This window comes from Alexandromys fortis, unplaced genomic scaffold, assembly GCF_014885135.2.
Source record: "Alexandromys fortis isolate MF-2015 unplaced genomic scaffold, M_Fortis_MF-2015_v1.1 scaffold_164, whole genome shotgun sequence".
Classification (NCBI taxonomy): Eukaryota; Metazoa; Chordata; class Mammalia; order Rodentia; family Cricetidae; genus Alexandromys; species Alexandromys fortis.
In genome coordinates this window covers 1855266-1881981 of record NW_026068047.1, presented here as the reverse complement: position 1 = coordinate 1881981, position 26716 = coordinate 1855266, and the positions used below count along the sequence as shown (strand labels likewise).

Genomic DNA, 26716 nt, shown 5'->3' with positions numbered 1-26716 from the left:
ATTTGACCCAGAAATATCACTGTAAATGGCAGCAATATATTAAGAAAAATGACAATTATTTACAATGTTATTCATGTTTTCTATGCTTTAATAATCTTTTGCATAGGTAAATACATTCAGTTAAACTATTTGACAACACGGAAACAGACAAGAAATTGATAGGAATTCTGAATCTTTCCCAAATACACGGAGGAAACTCTTAACCAAAGTTGCCATTAGAAACTCTCCACTCTTTCACCTCACATTTGAAAGAATCTGGGTAGCCTTCACCTTTGAGGCCCACTTTACAGAGGGGCCGTCTGAAACACCATGTAGGCTTTACAGCATCACTTCAAAACCAGAAGTGTTTCTGGATATGCAGAATGTTCTCGAACCTGAGCTAGGATCCATCATCAATTTTTCCAGTAAATTAACACAGCCTGGGACATGGTTATTCTCCCTCACCGGAAGGTTTAGAAATTAACGTATTTTGGTATCTGATAGAGAGTTAGACATAGGAGACGTAGTCACTCACACTGTGAGTTCTCAGTCACCTGAGCTAACCAGAGGAACATTAGGGCAGGCGACTCTCATGGATCCCTAGCTTATCTGGGAACCATGGTCTTGCTTCTGACACCCTTGTCTCGGAGCAGGCCTCCTCGGAGCTCCTTTGCAAGGATTCTCCTTGTGGTCTTTCTCACTGTCCAGGCCACGCTAACAAAACATCCCAGTCTCTCAGCAGGGCCAGGAGCTGGGCAAAGTGTTTGGTCAGAGATGAGGAAAAGAGCTTTTGTGGAGGGCCTGGGACTCAAAACCAAAGCGATGAGAGCTTTACTCTCTGGGATGTAACAGTAGCAGAAGACTGTTTAGACCTAAGGCTGCACAGGCACTGTAAACAGCATTAGCTTCCCTGGAGGAGTGAAAGAGTTCGGTTGTGCAAAAAGAACACGGCTAACAGAGGCCAGGAATAAACGTCCTGAGAAGAACTTTCTCTAGGCAGCCAAGTAGTGTTTCTGTTTAGTAAAAGTTCAGCTATGCCTAAGTTTGGGTTTACTTTTTAAAAGATTTTAACAAAATGGCCAAGAAAGAACTGTAGGCATTGATATGATCAAGTTCCACTATGTTAGCTGATTACTAATTTGGTTCTTCCATTGGCTTCCTACGTTACCAGCGACGAGTTTCTCAGCAGCAGGTACAATAGCTTTTGAACAGAATTTGTAAAGAAAATAATTAAAACGGAAAACATAAATAATCAGTAAGTAAAATAAAACTGCACTGTGAGGTTTACCCTAGTTCAATAGACGTCCACGGTCTGATTGTTAAACTACATCACCTTATTCTAAGTACGCTGTGAATCATTATAAAGATTCCAACCTTAGAAACTATGAAAACTTCAGGGTCTTATCAGCAAGGGTAGAAATTCTAGCTGCTGTAGTCACTGACTGACTTTGGTCTGGACTTTCTGGACTTCTTCAGGCCAAGAATAACAATCAGGTAGGATCTGGTCATAATCGGTGCTGTACATCTGGGAGCAGACAAATTCTTCCTTGTTTTGGGGCTCAGGATACACAGTGGCCATCTTTTCTCTGTATGCATCTGTCACAATCTAGAAACAAGGAAGGCAAGTCATTGTTTTAATAGTGAGAAGGTGATGTTGAACACAAATCAAGTTTTTATCCATTTCAAAAATTAATCTTTAATTTGTACTACAGTAAAAGCCACACACAAAGCAAGATGAAAGTGAACATGCAGCTATAAATCACAGGTAGCAAGGGGGGGATGATACTGGTAACCAGGGAAAGCCTCAGTAGCAGAGATTTAGGCGTGAACAGAGTCAGTTTTCTCAGACAGTCCTGACATGCCTTGCTGCTGGTTAGCCTGGACTGAAGTCCCAGTCTCTCTGTGCTTCTCCAGCCTTCCGGTCACAGCAAGAGCATCTTCCAGCTCACTCTCCCGTGCACAGCACTCTCTCAGCACCCACAGCCACGCCTGCCGCCCCACTCACCACTTGCAGAGGACAAGCAGATATTTCTTTCTTGTCCCTCTTTATGTTTCTGTCCTCTCCATCTCCACGACAGACTTAGACATCTGGATATACCTGGGGACCTCAAACCTGCAGCCCCTTCTAGCAGCTTCCTCCCTGAAACTGGCTCTCCACTCTGAGTGCTCAGCTTCTGTGGAGGTGACTGCCCAGTATTCTAAGTAATACAGATTCGGGCTCCACATCATTCAGGATCCATGAGTCTTTATTCCCTCTACTGCCCCTGCTTTCTTACTTTCTCTTCTAATTGTATGCTACCTCATTGTCATTTAACTTATCAAAATAAACCTAAAATGATAGCATGCTGTACAGCACACAAATAATTAAAACTAAAAACTGATATAGATCAGAACAAAATATGAGGCTGTTTTTCCATAAAATACAGACACTCCCACCATTAGCTGAAGTTTTTTGAAGTGCTTATTTTGTAGACTACACCCTCAATCAACAAGATAAACGAAAACATGTGGCTCGTATACGCTGCTATTTAGGTAAACTTAGGATAGTGTAAACTACTGAAGTTCAAATAGGAAGTTTGGTATGCAAGAAGACCTAACAATGTCCAGCTACCTTTTGACTTGCTTACTTTTGACTGCGCAGTTGAAACTGTGCAGGTGCTACTGACCCCTAGTGGCCAGAGGTTGAAAATGCCAACCATATCCAGTTTAAACAAACTGTTAGGGATCAAGTTGGTGTTGGCCCACATATAAACTTCTACGCTGGTACCTTCACCAGGAGTACTTCAGAAAGGCAGTGAAATTTTCTCTAGCACAGATGAGTGGGATTGCCTTAGTGATGTGGTTGTACTAGTTTGCCATAGTTGACACAACCAAGTGCCACATTCTGGGTGGCTTAAACTAAACAGAAAATTTAAAAAAAAAAACTATCCATCTATCTGTCCATCTATCTATCTATCTATCTATCTATCTATCTATCTATCTATCGTCTGTCTGTCTGTCTGTTTATTTATCTATCATCTGTCTATATTCTGTGGAGGCTGTACACCCCAGGTCAAGATGCCAGTAAGTTTGGCTTCTCAGGTCTGTGCCCTTGACTTGGTGGCTGCCTTCCTGCTGCGTCCTTGGAGTCTTCTCTGTATATGCTCATCTATGGTGTTTTTTGCTGTCCAATTTTTTTCTTTTAAGAACAGAAGTGAAGTGGATTAGGGCCATCCTAAAAGCCGTATTTTAACTTTGGTTCCTGGCCAAGTCCTGCTGCTGCTCATCTGTCCCCACAGCTGCTTTTGAGTTCTTTGTCCTCACTGTTTTTCCCATGTTAGGCAGCTAATAAAACATTAGCAGGCTTGGAGGTCATTGGGGATGGACCCTACCTTAACGCTCAGCTTTAAGCTCTACCTCCTATGGTCCAGGTAAGGAAGAGGAAAAACATCAAAAGCACCTCCTTACAATTTGAAAAACCATGTGTGGTCATTTGAAGGAGAATGGTCCCCATAGGCTGCTCAGATGTTTAAACACTTAGTCCCAAGTTTTTAGAACTGTTTGGGGAGGCTTAAAAGAATGGCGTTGTTAGAGGAGATGTGCCACTGGGCAGGCTTTGAGATTTCAAGACTTGCTCCATTCCCAAACTCCAAAACAATAAATCTTTCCATCTATTTATTTCTTTGTTTGTTTGTTTTGGTGATGCGCACCTTTAATCCAGCACTCAGAAGGCAGAGGCAGTTGGATCTCTTGAGTTGGAGGCCAACCTGGTCTACAAAGTGAGGTCCAAGACAGCCAGGGTTACATGGTTACAGAAAAACCTTGTCTCAAAAAAACAGCAACAAAAAAGGATTATATAGCTTTGATGAAAATAAAACATTTCAGTTCCTACTATCAACAGTCTGACAGAATTTAAAACGGACACACTCATTCACATACATACAGAAACTGGTGTTTGGGTTAAATAAGCTAACAGCCAACATCAAGAGTGTGTGTGATCACACTCCAGCAGTGTGTGTCTTCTGTGTGTGTCACTCCTGTCAGAGAAGGATTACCAGGAAAGGCAGGGATGGATGCTGCCTTTCAGACTACGTGAACCAGCCTGAGGCTGTTTCCTTCTAGAGAACAGAGTGTTGAGATCCCAGTGCACAGCCACCATGCCATCCCATCGGAAACACCATTCTCTGTGACTATTCCCTGCCTCTGTCGCCTCTCCATGGTGAGGCCAGCATGATGGATTTAGGGAGACTTACAAGATGGCCCAAACAACAACTCTTAAAGAACGAAGACCAGGATGAAGCCAGAAGGTGGGAAGAAACACAGCACACGTGAACGCAGACATGCTACAAGATGGAGGGTCAGGACCCCTTACTGAGGCAAGGGGTCACTGCTCACCCCAGGAGCCTCTTCCTGGCTGCAGCTACTGACAGAACACTGCTAGGCTGCCTCCTCTCTGAGCTCTGGCTGAGAAAACAGAACCTGTTCCTCTGGCCCTGACACTGCACTCTCCCCGCACCCCCACTAGGACACACACATGTAATTGATCACTAATGCCCTCTGCTGAACTTGCCTGCTTTTTTTTTCCTCTGCGTATCTTTCACTGTCCTGAAACTTGCTCTGTAGACCAGGCTGGCCTTGAATTCACAGAGATCCGCCTGTCTCTGCCTCCCCAGTGCTGGGATTAAAGGTCTGCCTGCTTTCTTGACCCCTAGATGACAAGGTATGGTTTCCTCTCTCATCCAGCACCGCCTCCCACTAAGAGCACAGCTTGCCCGCCCAGATGTCTTTTCCTCAAATCCCAGTGAAGCCCCCTTGAGTTCCCTTTTGATTCAGAGTTTGATTATTTTATCGTCAGGACTAATAACTTGCCAAAGGGGCCCTATGTCTCCCGACACTGTCTTTCATCACGCTCTAAGTCAGTGGTTCTCAACACGCGGGTGGCGACCCCTTCGCAGTCTGAAAGACTACCACGGGAAAACACTGATATTTTCACCACGATTCCTAACAGTAACAAATCATGTGGTCAGGGTCACCACAACCTGAGGAACTGTATTAAAATGTAACGGCATGAGGGAGGTTGAGAACCGCTCTTCTAAGTCCTAAACAGGGACATGGCAGGAGGTTGCAGGTGTAAATGTCACTCCAGTGAGTCTGTGGAACTATAAACCACTATACAGAGCTACAGTAAGGCGAACCGGAGAAGCCTGACCAGCTGGAATGAAATGTAAGTCGCAGGAGGAAAATGGAGGGCAAATCTACAACCAGCCCCATGTTTCCAGCCATCTCTGAGGATGACATGCAGCTCCCCCAGCGCTCCCCTCACCAGGCCTCACTCCCTTGAGTCCTACACAATGAGCGCACATGCGAGCAGGCATGTAAAATAGCAACAACACATATCTAGGGAGGAAAAACAACAAGGCTACGTGGTTTTTACCTTCACTGCAATTTTCAATGAGACATCTCGAATTGTACTCAGAGGGGGGTAGAGCCGGCCCTCTTCCAGGTGTTTATCTGACACCTGCTGAGATATGACCTTTAAAAGAGAAAAGCAGTAAAAATGATTAGACATCACAGGACTCATGGTAAATATACAGATAACTAAGGGAATGTCCATGTGCGAAAACTATCACATGAAGTGACTGCCTAAGATGCCCCTCCATCAACAGAAAAGCTACGTCATGGCAGCCGCTGTGGCCACACCGAGAATGAAACAGAGGAGAATCCAGGTTCCCTGTTGGTTCAGTCCTTCACAGTAAACCATAACATACTGGATATTTCCTAGAGGAACGGATGAAGACGAGGGCAGCTAGCCAGGGCAGACCCAGTATCACTCAGGATTCACGCAGGGGCTAAGAAGAGAGCTTGCTCAGTTATACCCTGCGAAGGGACTTAACTTTTACCCAGACCCTTGGTTATCACCTTACCTAGCCAACCTCCCCAGTTCTCCCCCTAAGCTACTCCCTAGCTCCAGACAGAGTGACAATTAAGTCACTGCACAGGTCAGTCTAGGTCAGCTCACAGCCGGGCCTTGAGCAGAAATGCTGGGGCAGAGTTGAGAGAGAAAACCTTCACTGGCAACAAATAGTGTCTGTCTGTCTGTCTCTCTCTCTCTCTCTCTCTCTCTCTCTCTCTCTCTCTCTCTCTCTCTGCATTAAACCTGGGGCTTGGTAGACACTAGGCAAGTACTCTACCACTGAGCTACACCCCAGCTCTGTTAGAATCTTAAATATTCTTTAATTTTACTTATTTTTTATTACTTATCCAGATTACTATTATAATGGGGGGACGGACAGGAATCAGAGACAAATTTGGATGTGTCTTAAGCCCTGTGTCATGGCTCTGGGATCAGAAAACCTTCATCCTATAATCCTAAGTGAATGAGCTGTCGCTCTTTTTGAGATGGGGCCTCACTATGAAGCTCTGGCTGGTCTGCAACTAGAGAGGTAGACCAAGTTGATCTTGACCTCACAGAGATACTCCTGCCTTTGCCCCAGGCAGTTATTTCAAAGATAGCACACCAACAGGCCTTGCTTGGCTCCACCTACAGCACCACCAACAAACACAAGCTTGGCTCCTCTTAAAGAAGTCTCCAGGGCAGTCAGGTAACATGCAGAACAAAAGGAGATACTGGAGGAGACAGCCTGGGCTGCAGGAGAAACGTGAGCTAATCGCCGCGGTGACAGAAGGCTCACTGGCGAGGCCAGGAGGCCTGACTAAGGGGCTGAGGAGAAACTGGGAGTCACACACACACACACACACACACACACACACACACACACACACACACAGGGCAGGCGCTGCAGACAGCACGGAGATCCCAGATATGTGGAGTAGATGCTGTGACAACCTGCCCTGAGCCAGGGTTGCACAGAAAAGAGAAATGGAATACACAGGCACTGTGCGGGGCTGAGAACTTCTCACCAGGAACAACCAGGCAAAGCCAAAGCGGGAGAAGCAGTACAACTAGTACCGGATTAGTGCGATTTTATTATATAAAAAGTGATAACCTGGCGTGGTGGTTTGAATAAGGATGACCCCCATAGGCTCAAATAGTTACATGATCGACCCCCTGCTAAAGAACTCTTTGGGAGATTAGGAAGTGTGGACATTTTGGAGGGGCTGTGTCACTGGGACTGGGCTTTGAGATTTCAAAAGCCCATGCCTCCATGCCCAGTTCCCCAGCCTGCCTATCTCCAGAGCAGATGTAGCTCTCAGCTACTTTTCAGCATCTGATCTCCCCGCCATGATGACAATGGACTAACCATCTGACACCATAAACAAGCTCCCAACTGAATGCTGTCTCTTAGAAGAGTTGCCTTGGCCATGGTCATGGTATCTGGTCACAGCAATAGAACAATGACTAAGACACCCAGACTTAGAAAATATTAACTCTGATAATATAATAAATTCATTTAACTAATTAATTTCTTGCTTTTGTTACATGGTAGTAAACCCAAGTTTCCCTTTGCCCCGAGATGGTGACCCGGGTCCCAAACTTTAGCCAGAGGCATTAAATGTCCTACCACCAGAGTGGCTGTGCCATTTCCCACAAAACAAAGCAGGGGGAGGAACCAGTCACTCACACTGACAGCCACTCCTTTGCAGAGCTCAGGCAGGGACAGCTCATGGGTTGTGTGGTTTTCCTCATGTAAGGCCTAGTGAGGAATGTCAGGGAACTCCCAACCTACAAACGGGATTAGAACCTAGCTGGGTGTGCTGGTGCACACGTTTACCCAGCATTCAGGAGTCAGAGGCAGACAATCCTGTGAGTGTGAAGCTAGGAAACTAGCCTGGTCTGCATAGTGAGTTACAGGCCAGTCAGTGACACACTGAGAGCCTGCCTCAAAAACAACAGCAATGACAAACAAATCAAAAACAAACAAGACAGACGGAAAGGAAAGGAAAGGAAAGGAAAGGAAAGGAAAGGAAAGGAAAGGAAAGGAAAGGAAAGGAAAGGAAAGGAAAGGAAAGGAAAGGAAAGGAAAGGAAAGGAAAGGAAAGGAAAGGAAAGGAAAGGAAAGGAAAGGAAAGGAAAGGAAAACCTGCCTTGGCACTACAGCGATGTCCCAGAGACTGAGAGCTCCAGCTGGTCTTTTGGAGGGCCAGGGTTCAATCCCTAACCCCCACATGGAAACTCACAACTGTCTACGACTCCAGGTCCATGGATCCTCTGGTCCATGAGCACAAGGCCACACACAGTGTACTTACATACAGTGTACTTACATACAGTGTACTTACACACAGTGTACTTACACACAGTGTAGTGTACTTACACACAGTGTACTTACATACAGCAAGGAAAACACTGAACACAGAAAATGAAAAAAAAAATTTTAAAGACTCTAAATCACTAAATCCCTAAGGACACAAGAACTACCCCAAACAGCAGACAGAAACAATGGAGTGGCTCATTCCCTCTGAGACAAACACACTCTGCACAAAGCAGAACTGTCAGGCCCTGTTTGTGTACAGTGGTGCAACTCGGTGTCGTTTACATCCATGTCCAAGACCAAAGTCTCAGAGGGAACTTAGCCCTGTTGTGTTACAGTAGAATTTTCAATATCTGAAGAGAGCAAAGGGTTCCTACCCACACACCAAGTCAAATGCATGCTAGTGCAAACACAACTCTGATGTAATGCTGCACACTGCACAGGTTGTGGAGACTGAACTGAGCTGCATTGTTGGTTACCAGCACCAGGAAAGTTAAAAATCTCTTTATAATTAAAAAGAAGATTCAGGAACAGAGGCTGGAAAGATGATTTGGGAAGTAAAATGTTTGCTGCACAGTCATGAGAGTCAGAGCTCAGTCCCAGCACCTGCACACACTCACCCCGCCCCCTGCCGTGGTGTATGCCTGTAACCCAGCACTAGAGGCGGAGACAAGAGGATCACGCCCACCCACACACCTCTGTCCGTAGCTCCCTAGCCAGTCAGTCTAGCCAACTAGTGAGCTCTGGACTCAGAGAAAGAGCCTGTCTTCACACACCTGTGCACACACATGCACTCACACCTGCCTAAGTACATCCACATACACTACTCACACATACAAAAAAGACAAAATCCTAGGAATCCAGAAATAACCTTTCAGATCTGATCCAATCTATGAGACTTCCAGTTTCATACGTAACCAAACTAGCATTTAAATTTTTATTTTATATTTTACATATGAGTTGTTTTGTCTGCAAGCATGTCTAAGCACTGCATGTGCCCATGCCTGGTGCCCTTGGAAGACAGAAGATGTCAAACTCCCTAGAACCGGAGTTACAGATGGCTGTGAGGCACCATGTGGCGTAGGTGGAGGATGCTCGTCAGTTTCCCAGCTTCCCAGACCCGAAATAATCACACAGAAACTATATTAATTGCAATACTGTTTGGCCAATAGCTTAAGCATATTTTTACCTAGCTCTTACATCTTAAATTAGCCCATTTCTATTATTTTATATTTTACCATGAGGCTCGATTCTATAGCGTCTGTCTCCTTCAATGCTTACATGGAAATCTCCCTGACTCCACCTTCTTTCCTCCTCTATCTACTTGGAATTCCAGCCTTACTCTATTCTGCACTGCTATAGGCCCAATTGCTAACCAATGGAAATAAAGCATATTCACAGCCTACAGAGGGGAATCCCACATCAATGTAGGCTGAGAATTGAACCCATGTCCTCCGGGAAAATGGCCAGTCCTCTTACCCACCAAGCCATGTCTCCAGAACTTTCAAACCAATGTTTTTGGTTTTTTTTTTTTATGTTTTGGTTTTGTTTTGTGTTTGTTTTTGCTATAATACTAAAAGTGATAAGCCTGGGCTTGTCAAATAAAGCAAGTTCATCTGTTACTTCAGTTCTCTGGTTAGCTGAACCAGACCATCCAGACAGCCTTCTCTAGGCCCTCTGGCAATGGGCATCCACAGCACCGGATCTGTTCTTCCTGTTACACTGTGTCTGGTGTTGCTGGACTCAACAGTGTGCACGTACGGCTTCTACTCCATGTTAGCACTGCACTAGCTGTTCCTGGCATCTGGAGAATGGCTTTAAAGAGAGCGACTTCTTTAGTTAAAGTGGTTCTCAAGAACAAACACCAAACAGGAAGAAGAGTCAGTGTCAGTGTTTAAATAGTAACTGCCCAAGGGCTGGGAGATGACTGAGCTCACACCAGCATGACAGCCTGAGGCAGACCTCAGCCCCTAAGCAGGGGAGGGGCGGCAAGGAGCTGCAGCTTACACTAAGGACCCCAGTGCTCGGGAGGCAGATGGGTGGACCTTGCTGGTCAGCCAGCCCACCCAAACCAGCAAGTCCCGGGTTCAGTGAGAGACCTGTCTTCAAATACTAGATGGAAAGCAAAGTGGAAAACACCCCTAATTGCATATGTGTGGACGAACACAGACAGACAGACAGACACACAGACACACAGGGTCTTAATTAGAAGGGAGATGAAGAGACAAGGAAAGCAAGCAGGGGAGAGAGTGTCGTATAAAATATGAGATAACTGGAGGCCAAGACGCAGCCGAGAGAAAACTCGCAGTGAGGAGAGCTCCGCTGAGCACAGCGCTGCTCTCTCTTCCTTGGTCTGGCTTTGGTGTTCCCTGTGCAGCGCAGGCTGACCTGGAGCTCTCCACAGCCAAGACTATTCTAAAGCTTGAAATGCAACACCGAGGCCTCCCAAGTGACCCACCACACCCAATTACTTTGATTTCCTTCCAAAAAGAAAAAAGAATATTTGGCTCAGGGTGTCACCACATAACTCTGGCTGGTCTGAAGCTTGGTATGCAGACCAGACTCTCCTTGAACTCACGGAGATCCACTTGGGATTAAAGCCTTAGCCTTTAGTGCATCACTATTAATGAATGAGAAATAAAAAAGTATTTACTTGACATTGTCACTAGGGGGCGCTAGAGCTACAGGAACAAAACAGGCTAAAGCGACTCAAGTTCATCTGTTTTGTCCTAAAAGAAAAGGTTATATTTTCCTTTATGTAAAAACCTTAAAATGCTCTTAGTAATTAGATATCTATTTGAATTTCACAATATTTTTGAGTTAAAAAACAGACACACCAGCTGTTGAACTTTTGACCCTGCGAAGGAATGCCTGAGGAAAGCTACAGCATCCAGGCATCTAGCCCGCAGAGGGAGGCAGGTGCTAGCCTGGCTGTGCCCTTTGATCCCGCTAGTAACTGGAATCTGCCCCTGTTCTTGGGGTTCCTCCTCACAGTGCAAAGAACTGCATGCTTGCAGGATACATGCTTTAGACCAATCAGGTTTCATCTGGCTCAGTTCAGCTATGATGTCATACAGCATTTAATCTGCTGAGAGAAACCGACAAGTTTCTCACTCATGGCCACCCGCTGTCACCATCCTGAGGAGGCTCAGGATGCAAAGGGAGCAGTCACAGGATCGCTGCAGCTTGGAAAACAAAGCTCTTCATCTCTGAGCAGAAGCTCCCTGTCTCTGCCAGTGTCTATGAAACCAGGGCTAACTTGTTAGCCTGCAGCTGGGTAAAACCGGCTCTCACTGTACACGATTTCCTGGGTTCTGAGAGGGGCCTTTCCTGAAATCCTAGGGAAGAACCAGAATCTCCTGTGGCAGTTCCCTAAAGCAGTCTCATTACAGTTTTACTTATTTACGAGGGGGAGGGTGGTACTTGCATGCCACGGCACCCATGTGGAAGTCGGAGACCAAGCTGCAGGAGACACTTTTCTCCCACTATGTCAGTCCTGAACACTGAATCAGCTTCCAGTACTGGTGGCAAGCATCTTTACCCACGGGACCATCTCAGCAGCCCCTTTAGTGATCATATAAACACGTAATGCCCCGTTTTAATTTCATTTCTGCTTAAATACTAGTGCGGCTTCTACTTTCTGCACTGAAACATCGATGACAGCCACTTCTACTATACTATGTCAGACTTCCAAAGGTCATCCTTTAGGAAGGCTCACAGTGGAGAAGTGTTACTTATCACCATTTGGGGAAGAAAATACTTCTGTTTCACTGATCTCATAAAAGCTCATCACTACCTAAAGGCTCCTTCTGTGAAACAAAACCTGACAACTACTGAGGCCGATTCTCACTATGGCTCATATGGACCTGCTGCCCACTCCTAGTTCTTTACCAAGAGTTCTTCACACTTGACAGACACCCATGATACTAAACAAAGCACGGAGCTGAGCATGCGCCAGCTCCTCCCAGTACCTCGGCAGTGGTGAGGAAGACCTTGTCCGTGATGTGTCTCAGCCCACAGGCAACAACCCCAAGAGCGACTCCAGGGAACACATAGGAATTGTTGCCTTGGCCAGGGAAGAGAGTCTGTCCGTCTGGAAGAGTGACTGGGTCGAAAGGGCTGCCACTGGCAAAGATCGCACGCCCCTGCAACACAGACAGACAGAGACCACCAATGACGAAGAGAACGGCCATCCGCAGGCAGTCTAACGGGTGTCGGTGCTGCCCGCGGGTCAGGAGGGATGCTTGCCATTGTGCGCTGTATCAGTCTGTCCAGGAGTGGGCATAGCACAGGATTCCCTAAGGCTACCACTCTGTCCTCTGCAGTGGTCCAACCACAGGCCCAACAACCACATTAGAGAGGCTTCTAACTACAGACTTCTGAGGACTAAATCAACAGGTTCCTAGAAATTGGAAGTGGTATGTTAGGTTAGACTTACCTATTGTTCAGTCTCACGGTAATTTTCAATGTTTTACAGTGCATTCGGCAAGATCTCAAGAAAAAGTTGAGATCTATTTCTGACCAGTATGTATCTGTATGGCAGAAGCCCCTATGCTAACAAGGACTGCTGAGCTGCATAGAGACAAAATAATTAACTACACACTTGCTTATCCTGGACCTCCTGTGTGCAAGGTACGGCACCACAATCTGCTCCAAAGGCTGGGTTTGCATCCCTTGAGGATTTAAAGCTACTGAAGAATGTAAGAAAAAAATCAACCCGTACATGAGATAAAGGTTAAAATTACTTAGAATATTGATGCCGTCCCAGCTAAGAGAGAGAAACCTCTTGTCAAAACATGACTTGCTCCTGTGATGAGCACTCAGTGCTCCTGTGATGAGCATTCGGCATGTTCCTTACAGGAAGAGCCTTCGAGCTCTGGCTTCTGCACAGCATCACAACTTTGTGCTATGTTCACCCTCTCTACACTATTTTATATAAATAAAGGATTTAGATGCATAAAACTAACTTCATTTCTGTTATTGATATTCTCAAGTATTTGAGGAGCGCTAAAGGCTTTTTGCCAACCTATCAGTCAAATATATTTCAGTACAAGCACAGTATAAAATTAACTTTTTATTTTTAAAACAGCAAACTATTGAGCACCAAGGATTCTATGACAGCCTGGCTGGGTATCAGCATAGCTGCCCAGATCTCCACCCATGGCATCAAAATCCAAACCCGAAATTTAGCTAAGCAAAAACTAAACTGTGGTTTCATTTTGTATGCTTCGGTGCTTGAGAACAGCTAGTTAAAGAAGACAGCTCCAGAACCATCCAAGACTAAGTTCTTTCCCTTTCATGTTTTATATTTAAGTCTTACTTTCTAAGTCACTCAAGGAAAGTTACCACTAAAACATACAAAGTTGACTTATTTATTGAAGATGCGCAGAGTGACTCCACACTGAGGAAGAGGAGGCAGTCACTCATGCCTTGGGTCTGTTCATGCATCTTTTAGCTTTAGTTTTAAGTATGATATCAAAAGCACATGATCAATGCTGTGGGCTTTCTAGGCTTCCTGTAACTAACCAACACATGATGGCCCACCTTGGTCGCTCTATAGCACTGCTCTGCAGAACACTCTGCTTTGCTGGTTGGATTACTTAAAGCAAAAATGATGGGTCGTTCGTTGAAGGCAGCCATATCTTTGAGAATTTGTTCTGTGAAAGCACCACCAATTGCAGCAACTCCTAAAAAGAAGGAAGAAATGGGGGAATAGGACTGTCACTGGTCAGTTCATCAAGAGGATCAGGTCCCCAAACACTGAGATATAGCAGCTCCTTTCTACCAGGCCCTAAACAAACTGTAGGATGTACACTGAAGTCTAGTGATGAAAAACATTGCTCAGGGCCAATCTCTTCAGGGTTAACTCAACAAGTGCCCTCATAAATCACAGGCATGACAACAGACTTACAATACGGAGTTCCTAGTCAAAGCATTTGTATCAGGAAATTAAACCACCAATGCATTAAATCCAATATTCTCTCTAAGCAATCTTGAGTAGACTATGGTATTGTGTCTTTATAGGCAATGTTAATCATCTTATCCCATTGTGAAATCAACACTCACTGGAAGCAGAATAGAGCAGCTAACATAAGGAAGGTGAAATGTAGGAAGCTTAAAGGATGCACTGCATAAAACACATCAAAAGCTCAGGAAAGTTCTTTGTGATTCTGGACCATCTACATGGACAGCTATTGCAAACACACTCTAAGAATAGACTATGATTGAAAAATGACATGCATACATGGGAATATAAACAAACTGAAATAACTTCCTTCAAGATCTTAAGCACAGAATTTGAACATGTTAAGCATGTCTTCTATGGACCATCAAAGCAGGTCTCAAAGCAGGTCTCATATAGCACAGGTGTGCTCCTGTCCTGTCCTCCTGTCTTCACTTCCCAAAGCTGGGATGGGAGGGCAGGTGCACATCACATGCCCAGATGCCCACTACACACTGCACTGTGCACACACCGTGCCTGAGTACCTGAGGAGGAATGACAGGAGAGGTGCAAGCCTAGGAAGTCTCCTGAGAAGTCCTGTCCATAGCTCCTGGATCTCAGCATGACTGATATACCGCGCATGTGGTTCCTCACGGCATAACTAGTACACTGTGGGCGTGGTTTCTCATGGCATAACTAGTACACAGTGGGCGTGGTTTCTCACGGCATAACTAGTACAGAGTGGACATGGTTTCTCATGGCATACTAGTACAGTGGGCGTGGTTCCTCACGGCATAACTAGTACACAGTGGGCGTGGTTTCTCACGGCATAACTAGTACACAGTGGGCGTGGTTTCTCACGGCATAACTAGTACAGAGTGGACATGGTTTCTCATGGCATACTAGTACACAGTGGGCGTGGTTCCTCACGGCCAGGCTACCCTGTGCACCACAGGACATTTTAACAACTTCACTGACCTCTACCCACTAGATGTCAGCTGGCCTTTCCTTTCTTTCTTCATCAACACCCCCTTCACACTGATGACCCCTAAAAATCATCTCATGGCACAGACCAGGGCTCTGGAGGGGGGTTTTCAGGACATTCAGGAAGGGCTGTCTGCCTGGAAAAGGGCCGACTGTGGCAGATGTTAGCAGACGACACAGCACAAAGGCCACACACCTCAGCCCAAATCAGGAATACTAGGAAGGCAGACTGGCTACATCTCAGTGCCTATGAGGACCCCGCTACTTAAGTGCATTTTCTTTCTGGATTCCAAAGGTTAGAATTTTTAAAAAGCAAAATAACGCTAAATAGGCCAAATTAAAGGAAAAGGAAGGAAAAAGCATTTACCGATTAGGGCAGTTGGTTTTATCTTTTGAACAATGGCTTCTAGAATCTTCATTTCTTCATGCTCGTGGGCAAACACCTCTTTCTCTGCTGTGAGAGAAGCACGTCCCTAAGAAAGCAAATGAGAAGTAGAAGTAGTGCAAAAGTCCGCTTCAAAGGCGCAGCACGTATTCCACACTCAGCGGTGAGCACGCGCGCACCACCCTGTGTCCGACACGTAGCAGCTGCGCTGGAAGCCCTCTCTAAAGGTCCTGTATTACTTCACTTGTCCTTTCAACAAATATTTACATGGCAGACAGTGTTCCAGACAATGGTGACACAGCAGTAGGCAAAACAAATCCAACGAGAGCCTGGAGACATAGGCCAAGCATAATCACTGTTATTTTACACATGAAGTCACAGGTTCAGAGACTTGAAGTGACCACAACTTAGGACAGGCATTTTCTGGGACTGCCTTTCCAGTACATCACAGGACTGCCCTGGAGGAAGGGCTCTCCAAATGCTGTATGTGAGACTGAATGCTAACCATCAGGCCTGAAGCTGATGCAATCCCCTTGTTTTAAAGCGTGTGTGTGGTCATGTGTGAATTCAGGCACAGAGTGATGGGAGGTCAGACACAAGTTTGGCTTCCAGTCTTTCCTTCTACCTTGTCCCAGAGTCCCTGTTCACTGCCATGTACTTCATGAACCAGTGAGCAGAGCTGCAACTCCCAGGAAATCTCCTGTTTCCACTTGCCGTATTAGATGAGTTGCTGGAATTATTGCCATGTACTTTATGTGGGTTTTGGGGGTTTGAACTCAGGTCCTCATGATTGTGTGACAACCACTTTACCCACTGAGTCATCTTTCCAGCCCAGATTTATTTGCTTTTAAAAGCAATATACAGAATACTAGAAAATTTAAAACATATGAACCCCTTTTATATCTGCTTCCTTCTCTGTAATCAAGTAAAGCAGGAACCGGCTTCTCACCAGGTCACTGGGGGTTAAAGAAATGATGGAAACTTGGGAAGCACTTGAACCCTTATCAACGCTGATTAAAAAAAAAATAAAACCTAAAAACAAAAATACTTCTGCAAATAGGAAAGGAGCCCATCTCCAGCTCTTTATAATTTTGGAACATTTTCTCCTAGTCTGCTACAAATTGCTATTTGTGTACCACTGCTTTTCATTATAAATGTGACATTGGATTGGGTGGCTTCCCAGAAAAGAGCGCACCATTGGTTTTCCCCATCCTCCCTGCTCCATGTATCAACACGCTCTATGTCTAAGACACCATGACAATAAGCCCCTTCGTCCACTGAAGCTTCCATTTCACACCTACTGCTAGCAATAGCGATCCACAATCTTATTAGTCATGTTTACTCGAAAAATCATTCTAATTTCTACTTTAATCAGGAACCACCTAATTGTTCACTTGTGTTTTGTGATTAATCCTAAATCTGAAAGAACTCAGTTGACAGAAACTTCTTTGGTAGTAGAGATTGGGTCCAAGGCTTCACACGTTTTAGATACTAAAATCTATAACTGTCAAATGATTTCAAATCTTTATTCCTCTTCATGAACAGGCTGCTTCTTTCCTTATAATCAAGTGAGATAATCTTAGCAACCCTGTTGAGTTATACCCCCAGCCCCCATAAATGAATTTTAAATTGATTACTAGAGATTAGTTTCTTTTGTGTTTGCAGCAAGATTTTTAGCCACTTTCTAATAACATAAAGACTATAATACTGGCAATCTTACAGTTCTGTGTGACCAGAGGTCCTAGGGGGCAATCTTGCTGAATGTGCTTACTTCTGCTAACGTCGTGAGAGGGAATTTGTTCCGCTTTCACAGTTCCATCGCAAACATTAGGCAGCACTGGCGTGGAGAGAGAGAGAGAGCCTCACAAGGTTTTCATTATCAACAGGAAAACAGAGGCACTTGGCATATCAAAGAATTTCTCTCGAATGAGTTAGAGATGTAATAAACCCAATTGTTCCCAACTCTGTCCTACCTTCCTGTGTCTGTGTTCTCTGCTGAGTAGCTCTGTAGGACCATCCACAAAAGCAGACCACACAGATGCTTACAGTTCAACATGCTCACCATGGGGTGCCGCTCAATGACCCCCCACCCCCAGTTTAAAAATGCACTTATAAAACCTAACCATGGAACAGCAGAGCTTATCCTGGCCTGCGCTAAATATGCTCAGAATCTGAGCACAAAATCTACCTTGTAACAAGTGCAACATCACACACCAGACAGTGGGGACCAGGATGACCGTGTGAGTGCCATCCTGCATCTGAACGTCCGAAAGGTCCTAACTGGATCCATCAAGTTGGGGGTTTCTGTTTCTTCCTTGCCTGTGTTTCTGAACGGGAACATATGCCTCGCCCTGGTCATTAAAATATGGACTAGAACGACAATTCCTGCATCAGTCTTAAGAACTGATAAATCTATCCACCTGTCCCCTTGTACCAATGTCATTGCTTGTAGTCTGCCACAGAGCAGTATGGGGCAGATGTGGACTCAACCTGAAGAAAGCTTAGAGCCACAGGGCAAACATCAACAGCGCTGTCCACTTTGACCCAAAGATGAATGAGAAGAGACCATGGTGTGTGTCCTCAAGATGTGACCACTGAGAGCACGGTACTGGGCCCCAGCAGCAGAGCGTCTTTAATGCTGCCTTTGTTAGCCTAACACTAGTCTTAGTGACTTTAGGAGCTGATGGCTCCTCGCCTTGAAATGGTTTAATAAAATGAATGCCTTTGCAATCTCTCTGCCCCCTCGGTTCCTGTATTGGTAGCTGGCAAATATCATCCTGCCTTATTAGAAAGAAAAAAGAAATTCTCGTCATGGAAAAACATGGAATCATTTGACAGTTACAGTTTTTATTATCTAAACTATTTCTGAACAATTTTTGGAAGCAGTCTGAACTAAAATTCATAGTTGGTTTGAGTCTTACACAGTGAAATTTCCAGTAGAGATACCAAATAAAATGCTGGCTTGGAAATGCGTACTTCCTGGGATCAGTAACTTTCAGCTGCAAACATTCTCAACAGAACATGAGACAATTCTGGCTTACTACTCCCAGAGAAATGTGCACACTCAGTTGCAGTCATAAAAGCAAGGACGCAGTCCGTGCTTCCGAGGCCCTAGGAGACAAGCGTTACAGGACTCCACACTGCTTCAGCGTGACCTCCTCTGGGTTCAAGGTCAAACACTAAGCTGGATCCACCTCAGCTCTCACCATCTGTCCAGAGTTTCTGCATTAAACACAACAGTCACTAATGATGTACCCTCACTACAAACTGACACAGGATGAGGAATGAGGATAATGAAGGGCAGTCACAAGGCTCTTCTGGAAACACGTGGTTGCGGTCATCTGGCTGAGGTGGACACGGCACGCTTTAGTCTGGGAGACAAGCAGCGTCAGGTGCTGAGTAACAGGTAGAACCGCTATCTGTGGGCAAACCTGACTGCTGGCAGTGGCAGTGAAGACAGCAGCCTTTCCTAAGGCAACGCTGCATCATGAAAACTGGTCCCCAAAGCTCAGGGTGAGCTACATGTCAGGGATTTGCTCTTCCAGCTGACACAACAGCGAAGGGAACCTGTCTAACTGCACTACCTTCTCCAATAGAGGAAAGTGATTCCAATGAGCTCTAGCTATCACAACAGAGCATAGTCGTGAAGGATGCTGAGTTATCACTCAGAGAACACTGAACATTGTACTGTCTGCCCGTCAGCATTTTCAAATTACTTTCCACCTGAAAAATGGAAATGCTAAAATCTTCAGTAGAGTGCCTAGATGTCAATTTTACATATTTATTGACTTATTACATATTTAGTTATTTAAGGTCTACACTGTCAGATAATCCCCCTGCCATCTCTGCCACCATGCCTAGGGTTCTCTTGGTGCACAGTTTAATCTAAAGATGAGTTTCTTCATTTGGATATCTGACGACAACGCCCAGGAGACTCTGTCCTGACAAGTGCTTATCTTCCAGGAGAGTCACTAATCAGACATCCACAGCCAGCAAAGTGTCTAGCTGAGCTTACGGGAGCATGCCTACCATTCAGCATGCTGGAGAGTAAGGCAGGAGTAGGAGGCCAGCCTGGGCTACACAGCCATATCCTGGTGTCAAGAACAGAAGGGTGTCGACACAATTTTTAAAGATAATCAATAATATAAATCTACTATGTTACTTCATATAATTCTTCATTCTTAAATTCCTTGTCATTATATTTTGTTTTTGCTGTTGTTCCATATTGTATCACAACCTTAAATAATTTTTATACATAAGAACACATAACAGCTTATGTACATGAGAGCACATGACAGCTTATGTGCATGAGAACACATGACAGCTTATGTGCATGAGAACACATGACAGCTTATGTACATGAGAACACATCACAGCTTATGTACATGAGAACACATGACAGCTTATGTATGAGAACACATGACAGCTTATGTATGAGAACACATGACAGCTTATGTACATGAGAACACATGACAGCTTATGTGCATGAGAGCACATGACAGCTATGTATGAGAACACATGACAGCTTATGTATGAGAGCACATGACAGCTTATGTATGAGAGCACATGACAGCTTATGTATGAGAGCACATGACAGCTTATGTATGAGAGCACATGACAGCTTATGTATGAGAGCACATGACAGCTTCTGTATGAGAACACATGACAGCTTATGTATGAGAACACATGACAGCTTCTGTATGAGAACACATGACAGCTTATGTGCATGAGAACACATGACAGCTTATGTATGAGAACACATGACAGCTTATGTATGAGAACACATGACAGCTTATGTATGAGAACACATGACAGCTTATGTATGAGAACACATGACAGCTTATGTATGAGAACACATGACAGCTTCTGTATGAGAACACATGACAGCTTATGTGCATGAGAACACATGACAGCTTATGCATGAGAACACATGACAGCTTATGTATGAGAACACATGACAGCTTATGTATGAGAACACATGACAGCTTATGTATGAGAACACATGACAGCTTATGTATGAGAACACATGACAGCTTATGTACATGAGAACACATGACAGCTTATGTGCATGAGAACACATGTCAGCTTATGTGCATGAGAGCACATGACAGCTTATGTGCATGAGAACACATGACAGCTTATGTGCATGAGAACACATGACAGCTTATGTGCATGAGAACACATGACAGCTTATGTGCATGAGAACACATGACAGCTTATGTGCATGAGAACACATGACAGCTTATGTGCATGAGAACACATGACAGCTTATGTGCATGAGAACACATGACAGCTTATGTGCATGAGAACACATGACAGCTTATGTGCATGAGAACACATGACAGCTTATGTGCATGAGAACACATGACAGCTTATGTGCATGAGAACACATGACAGCTTATGTGCATGAGAACACATGACAGCTTATGTGCATGAGAACACATGACAGCTTATGTGCATGAGAACACATGACAGCTTATGTGCATGAGAACACATGTCAGCTTATGTGCATGAGAGCACATGACAGCTTATGTGCATGAGAACACATGATAGCTTATGTACATGAGAACACATGACAGCTTATGTGCATGAGAACACATGACAGCTTATGCGCATGAGAACACATGTCAGCTTATGTGCATGAGAACACATGTCAGCTTATGTGCATGAGAACATATAACAGCTTATGTGCATGAGAACACATGTCAGCTTATGTGCATGAGAACATATAACAGCTTGTGTACATGAGAACACATGACAGTCGTAACATCTTGTCCTTTCTAAGCTAAGCTAGGAACCTTGTGATTTTAAACTGTTCTCCTGGGCCAATGTCTATGCCCTACAAAAGACGAGGATCTCCATCTGATCACTCAGATGACTCTCCATCCTTTGCCTCAGACACACACTGTCCTCTGTCAAAAGGAAAGGAGCCAGCACTGAAGACAGTGGAGGACGCTGCTCAGGCTCTCTTGTCGGAGCCAGGCGACAGCGCAACCACTGACAGGCAGTGCCAGAGCAAAACATTGCAAACTGCTGCAGGTATACAGGTTTAGATAAATTTGCCTATGAACCATGAAAAATAGGAATAAAGCCCTTTCTTTTGATCACAAATCAAAAATAACCATGCATATATGAAAATAAAAGTAATATAAATTCTTAGGGGTGATTTCTGTCAGCAACTTAGATAACCATATTCAAACTAGTATAATTTGCATTACTGCTAGAATTAACATGTAAAAGGGGAGTAGTGTATACTAAATATAACCAGAAACCTGAAAAAAGAAGCTAGGAATATCATAATCATAACCTGAAAATGACATAAATCTAATGTAACCCATATCTTCTTGATGCAGTGCAATGTCCTAGATTATCCAGGATGGCAAAATAAACATCTAACTGTATTTCTGACTGCTGCTCTCACCTCTGTAAACTACAGTCAGTATGTTAACAGTCTGTGACAATTCATTATCTAGGGACATTAAAAGGGGGCAAGATGCATTTTGACAAACGGTAAATTCATGTCACTTTTGAAAGTTTTTTTTTCTTTTTGATTTTTGAGACAGGGCACTTTTGAAAGTTTTTATGATATTCAGGAAAATGAAGAAAAGCTCTGTTTGATACAGAAGACCCTTCATCTCAGAAGAAAGGCAGAGCCGGGGGGGTCGTTCCTGCACCCACAGGCAGAGCTGGGGCTGGGGGTCCATCGGTCGTCCCTGCACCCACAGGCAGAGCTGGGGTTGGGGTCCATCGGCCCCTGCACCCACTGCAGGACTTGAGAGACCTATAATACTCTCGCTTCTTGCTTTCTCCACCAATAAACTGGCTGGATTGGTGACAACGGCCAAACAGATGAACTGGATTTGAACTTTCCAAAGCTGAGAGAACACCAGTAACCTAAAGAAAAAGAGACTCCTCAGCTCGGCTTCCAGGGCTAATTCAATGCTAACTTAGACCTGGAGTGAGGCCTTATGTGTATCTTTCAAAAAGACTTTAAGAGTGGTAAGGGAGCAGAGACACAGTTCCACACTGTCACTCTCGGCAGCCTTCACGGCTTTGATATAGAAAGAAATTTCAGAACTAGCCAATTCTGGAGCAAAATTGAAGATTTGATTGTCAAGGTATTTATTACTATTATTATTATTATTAGTGTGGTGGATAATTGTGTGCTAGCTATACTACTATAATACATGTGTGGAAGTCACAGAACAACTTGTGAGAATTGGTATTCTCTTTCTACTGTTATACAGATTGAACTGGGAATTGAACTGGGGTCACCAGGCTTGTATTACAAGTGGCCTTATCTGCTGAGCCATCATCTCCCTGACCCACAGTTGGAGATGTTATTAAAAATATTTTATGAGCTTAAACATGATTGGGGAAAGAGAGGAACTTGGAAAGAAAACCACACCTGAGAGCATGAGGTGGGCTTCTGCAAGAGAAATCAGATACCCAGGTGTAGGTAAGTATAGGCTCCTTAAGGTCAAATCACAATTGTATTCACATTAAGCATTGATACCCTTTAGGCAAATCTCATTTTTCATCGTCTCTCTCCTTTGATAATGAGATTCTGGAGTGGTTCCAGTTGCCTTGGACAGAATGATAATCTGATATGGTAAAATGGCAGATGCTTGGGTTGAATACAAAGTTTGGTATATGTGTTTTTCCTATAAAAAGGGTTTCTGGTTTCCTGCAAGACTTCTAGAAAACTAGTCTACAGTCGGGACAAGGCAATGCAGTTCACTGCGCTTGCATTCTTGCTTCTCCACTGGGAGAGGCTTCAACTGGATGCCTGGGAGAGAGGCTCCCATACCTTCTGTCCCCAAGATTCCTCCACTCTTCCGTCCTGCCTCATCTCCCCCTGGGTGATGAGAAATGATTAGCTGGTTTCAGGAATCACTGTTCTAAACGATCCATCACAACCCTACAGGCAGGCTTTTCAAAGGCATATGTTCAGGATATCCAACACGGAGACATGAACACACAGCTCTGTACTCACAGATTTCTGATAATATTGCTGTGAGAACAGCCCAAGATTAATGAAAAAACATGTATGTACTCAGACCCTCTAAATTCCCTAGAATATGAAGTAAATCATAAAAAGTCATAAACACTGTACCAAGCATCTCCAAACTCCTACGGTAAATAGTTCTCAAAAGGTTTGTCACTTATCTCCATGAAAATGGAGAGACGTGTGTTTTATTGCAGACAGCTTGCTTTATTAATCACAGTAACCACTGGCAGGTCTTGGCCATGAAGCCCAAACTTGGCAGGATACACCCCAACTAGTAAGAAGCATAAATCTCCTACAGCCCAGTCCCCATAGATTTTTTTTTCCTGGTGTGACTTACAAATGCTGACTGAACACTGAAAGACAGCCAGGAATCATGGAACAGTAATATTAGCATTGCTGAAGGGCTCTACAGGACACAAGAAGAACCAAACGACCAAAAAAAAAAAATCGCCTGCTAAATATTTTCCATGCTTAACAAGAAACGACCGGAATGGGGAAGCCTTGTCTGTATCTGCTGACGCTGCAGCTGTTGCCGTAAACTTCCACTTTTATTTTTCTCAAGTTGTGGCTCATCCCCACCTCAATATGAAAAAAGGCTGATTTGGACATACTCCTATGCTAGTCACTTCATCTGGATATGGAAACCGTCTCCTCCTTTTTCCCCTTTGCTTTAGGCAGAGAGAGTAGAGTCTGGGGCCCAAATAGGTTCTGCTTCCAAGGAACTGGATTAATGACACACACACAAGGTAGAAATAAGACAATTGATTAAGAAAGATGGCACTTCCCAGCAATGAATTAGTCTAGAGAGCTAGGCACTGTGTGTGTGTTTGTGTGTGTGTGTACACACACATATATACAAACACACATACACACATACAATATATGGGCATTTTTTTCTTTTTCTGCATATGCTGTTACATGTAAGCATTTGGTGGGAGGGATTTCCGGTCTTTCATCCCAGCTATGATTACTGCACACAGCATACCTTTGTTCATGATCTCTTTCTACTGTAAACTGGAAAAACACAGTGAAGTCAATTACTTAGAACAGAAGAAAATAAAACTGTAGTCAAAAATCACCTCCAGACCCAGTCTCTGCTACATGGACGTATGTTCATGCAGGGCTCTCTCTAAGCGTGCGTTGACTTATTAGTGAAAGCCACTGAAACAAGAGGCTGAGTATGGCCCTGTCTGTGCTGTGGCTTCCTGTCCTGACAATACTCGGCAGGCGTCACTTTGAGACTACTCAGCTGGCAATCCGTCCCTCCCATTGTTCTCTCTCGTTTTCATTTGAGAAGAATTTTATATGTATTTTTAGCAAGTACTCGCCTTAAGTGACTAAATTGACACCGATTATTTCTTGCTAAATAATACTATAGTAAGGTACCATCAGTAACCAAATAGTTGATGCCAACTATACTAGTCTAATGTATTATATTATTATATTATATCACATTATATTACTGACAATCTATAGCACAAACTCCTATTGCACATATGGCCATAGGCAAGTGGTAGGAAGGGTTACAGCCATGACATTAAAAATATAAATAGAAAGCATGCTACAATAAAAACTAAGTCTAATTATGTTAACACTCAAAGACAAGTTGCCATGCCTTTTTAGCTATGAGGATTTGTAAGTCTTTAAAGTGTGAAGGAGTAACACCAAGAAAATGTTCTACTTTAAACTTTATGATTCTTTTAATACATTATGAGCAAGCCCACTATAAGCTAATAAAGTTATTATTGACTCTCAGGAGCTGTGTAAGGACTAAACTAAAGATGAAAACCAGCACACAAAATAGTTGCGTAAATTTGAAAGCAAGACTAAGCTAATTTTCTAGCTTGTCTACAATTTATTAGTTTCCCAACAAAAATCAGTATAAGATTTTGAGCTATTTAATGGCATGAAGTATTGATTAATTGAATCTTAGTATGTCTCTTTTATATTAAACAGTGTACAGGCTATTAAGTGTACAAAGGCATTTTAAAACATAATTCCATGTAGATGGAAGTTTTTGCTTCACCGGGTCCTGCAACCATTCAGTCCCAAAGAAACACACAGAGGCTTATATTATCAACTATTTGGCCTATTATTCAGGCTTACTACTAACTAGTTCTTTTAACTTAAATTAACCTATAATTCTTACCTATATTTGGCCATGTGGCTTGGTACCTTTTCTTAGTGAAGCATTCTCATCTTGCTTCCCCTGCTTCTGGCTGGCAATTGTGTTTCTGCCTCTCTTCTTCCCAGAATTCTCCTAGTCTAAATATAGGATTTTTCACTTGTATTGGTTTAATAAAATGCTTATCGGTCAGTAGCCAGGCAAGAAGTACAGGTGGGGCAACCAGACTAGGAGAATTCTGGGAAGAGGAAAGGCTCAGTCTGCAGTTGCTTCCAGACACAGAGGAAGCAAGATGAGAATGCCTCACTGATAAAAGGTACCAAGCCACATGGCTAACATAGACAAGAATTATGGGTTAACTTAATTGTAAGAGATAATTAATAACAAACCTGAGCTAATAGGCCAAACCGTTTACAATTAATGTAGACCTCTGTGTGTTTTGTTGGGACTGAACAGCTGCAGGACTGGGCAGGACAGAAAACTTCAGTCTATAGTCTGGTTGCCCCGTGTATCCTTCAGTGTTTATTAAACTAATAGGAGTAACAAATCTTTACAGGGTACAAGAGCATCATCTCACAGCAATTTCATCTTAGCAAGTACAATATATGCACCTTTTAATTTTGGCAGGTAAAGGACATAAGTAAAAGTTGCCGGTTGGGTCTAGCCATCAATTGCAGTCATTCTGAGTACTGCGATCCATGGAACCCAGAGCCTCAGCTCCACAGACCTATGTTAAAATTATGCTGACAGCTATGCATACTTGTGTGGCTTTCACACTAAAATGTCACAGGAAACTAAAGTCATGGATTCCCACTATGCGGGTTCTTGAATGTCATACATTCCTAGGACTTGTTTTATGTGGCATCTAGCATGTGTGTAAATGGTCCCTGCATTCCTCTCTCCAGTTCAGATCTTCTCTGAAATGTCAGTCCTGGATCTCCAACTGCTGAAGGGACATTTCCACTGCAGACTCCACAGGCATCCCGAGCTTGCTTTGTGTCACTTCCTCTCACGGTTTCCCCCTCCAATTACCTTTTCTTAATTCTCCTTATACCTAGAAGTCTTGGGAGTCCAACTAGAGTCCCCCCTCCACCTTACCTCT

General features: G+C 43.9%; 1 protein-coding gene across 1 annotated transcript in view; it reads right to left on the bottom strand.

The window, feature by feature from the left end:
• Positions 1 to 67: 67 nt before the first annotated feature.
• Positions 68 to 26716, bottom strand: part of Me1 (malic enzyme 1) — a 114184-nt gene continuing 87535 nt past the window's right edge. Inside the window, exons 10-14 of the mRNA XM_050118903.1 lie at positions 15461 to 15566; positions 13713 to 13855; positions 12140 to 12313; positions 5393 to 5491; positions 68 to 1585 (exon numbers count right to left, since the gene is read on the bottom strand). Coding sequence (XP_049974860.1) covers positions 1415 to 1585; positions 5393 to 5491; positions 12140 to 12313; positions 13713 to 13855; positions 15461 to 15566 — 693 coding nt within the window. The 3' untranslated portion in view covers positions 68 to 1414. The remainder of the gene's footprint in view (positions 1586 to 5392; positions 5492 to 12139; positions 12314 to 13712; positions 13856 to 15460; positions 15567 to 26716) is intronic.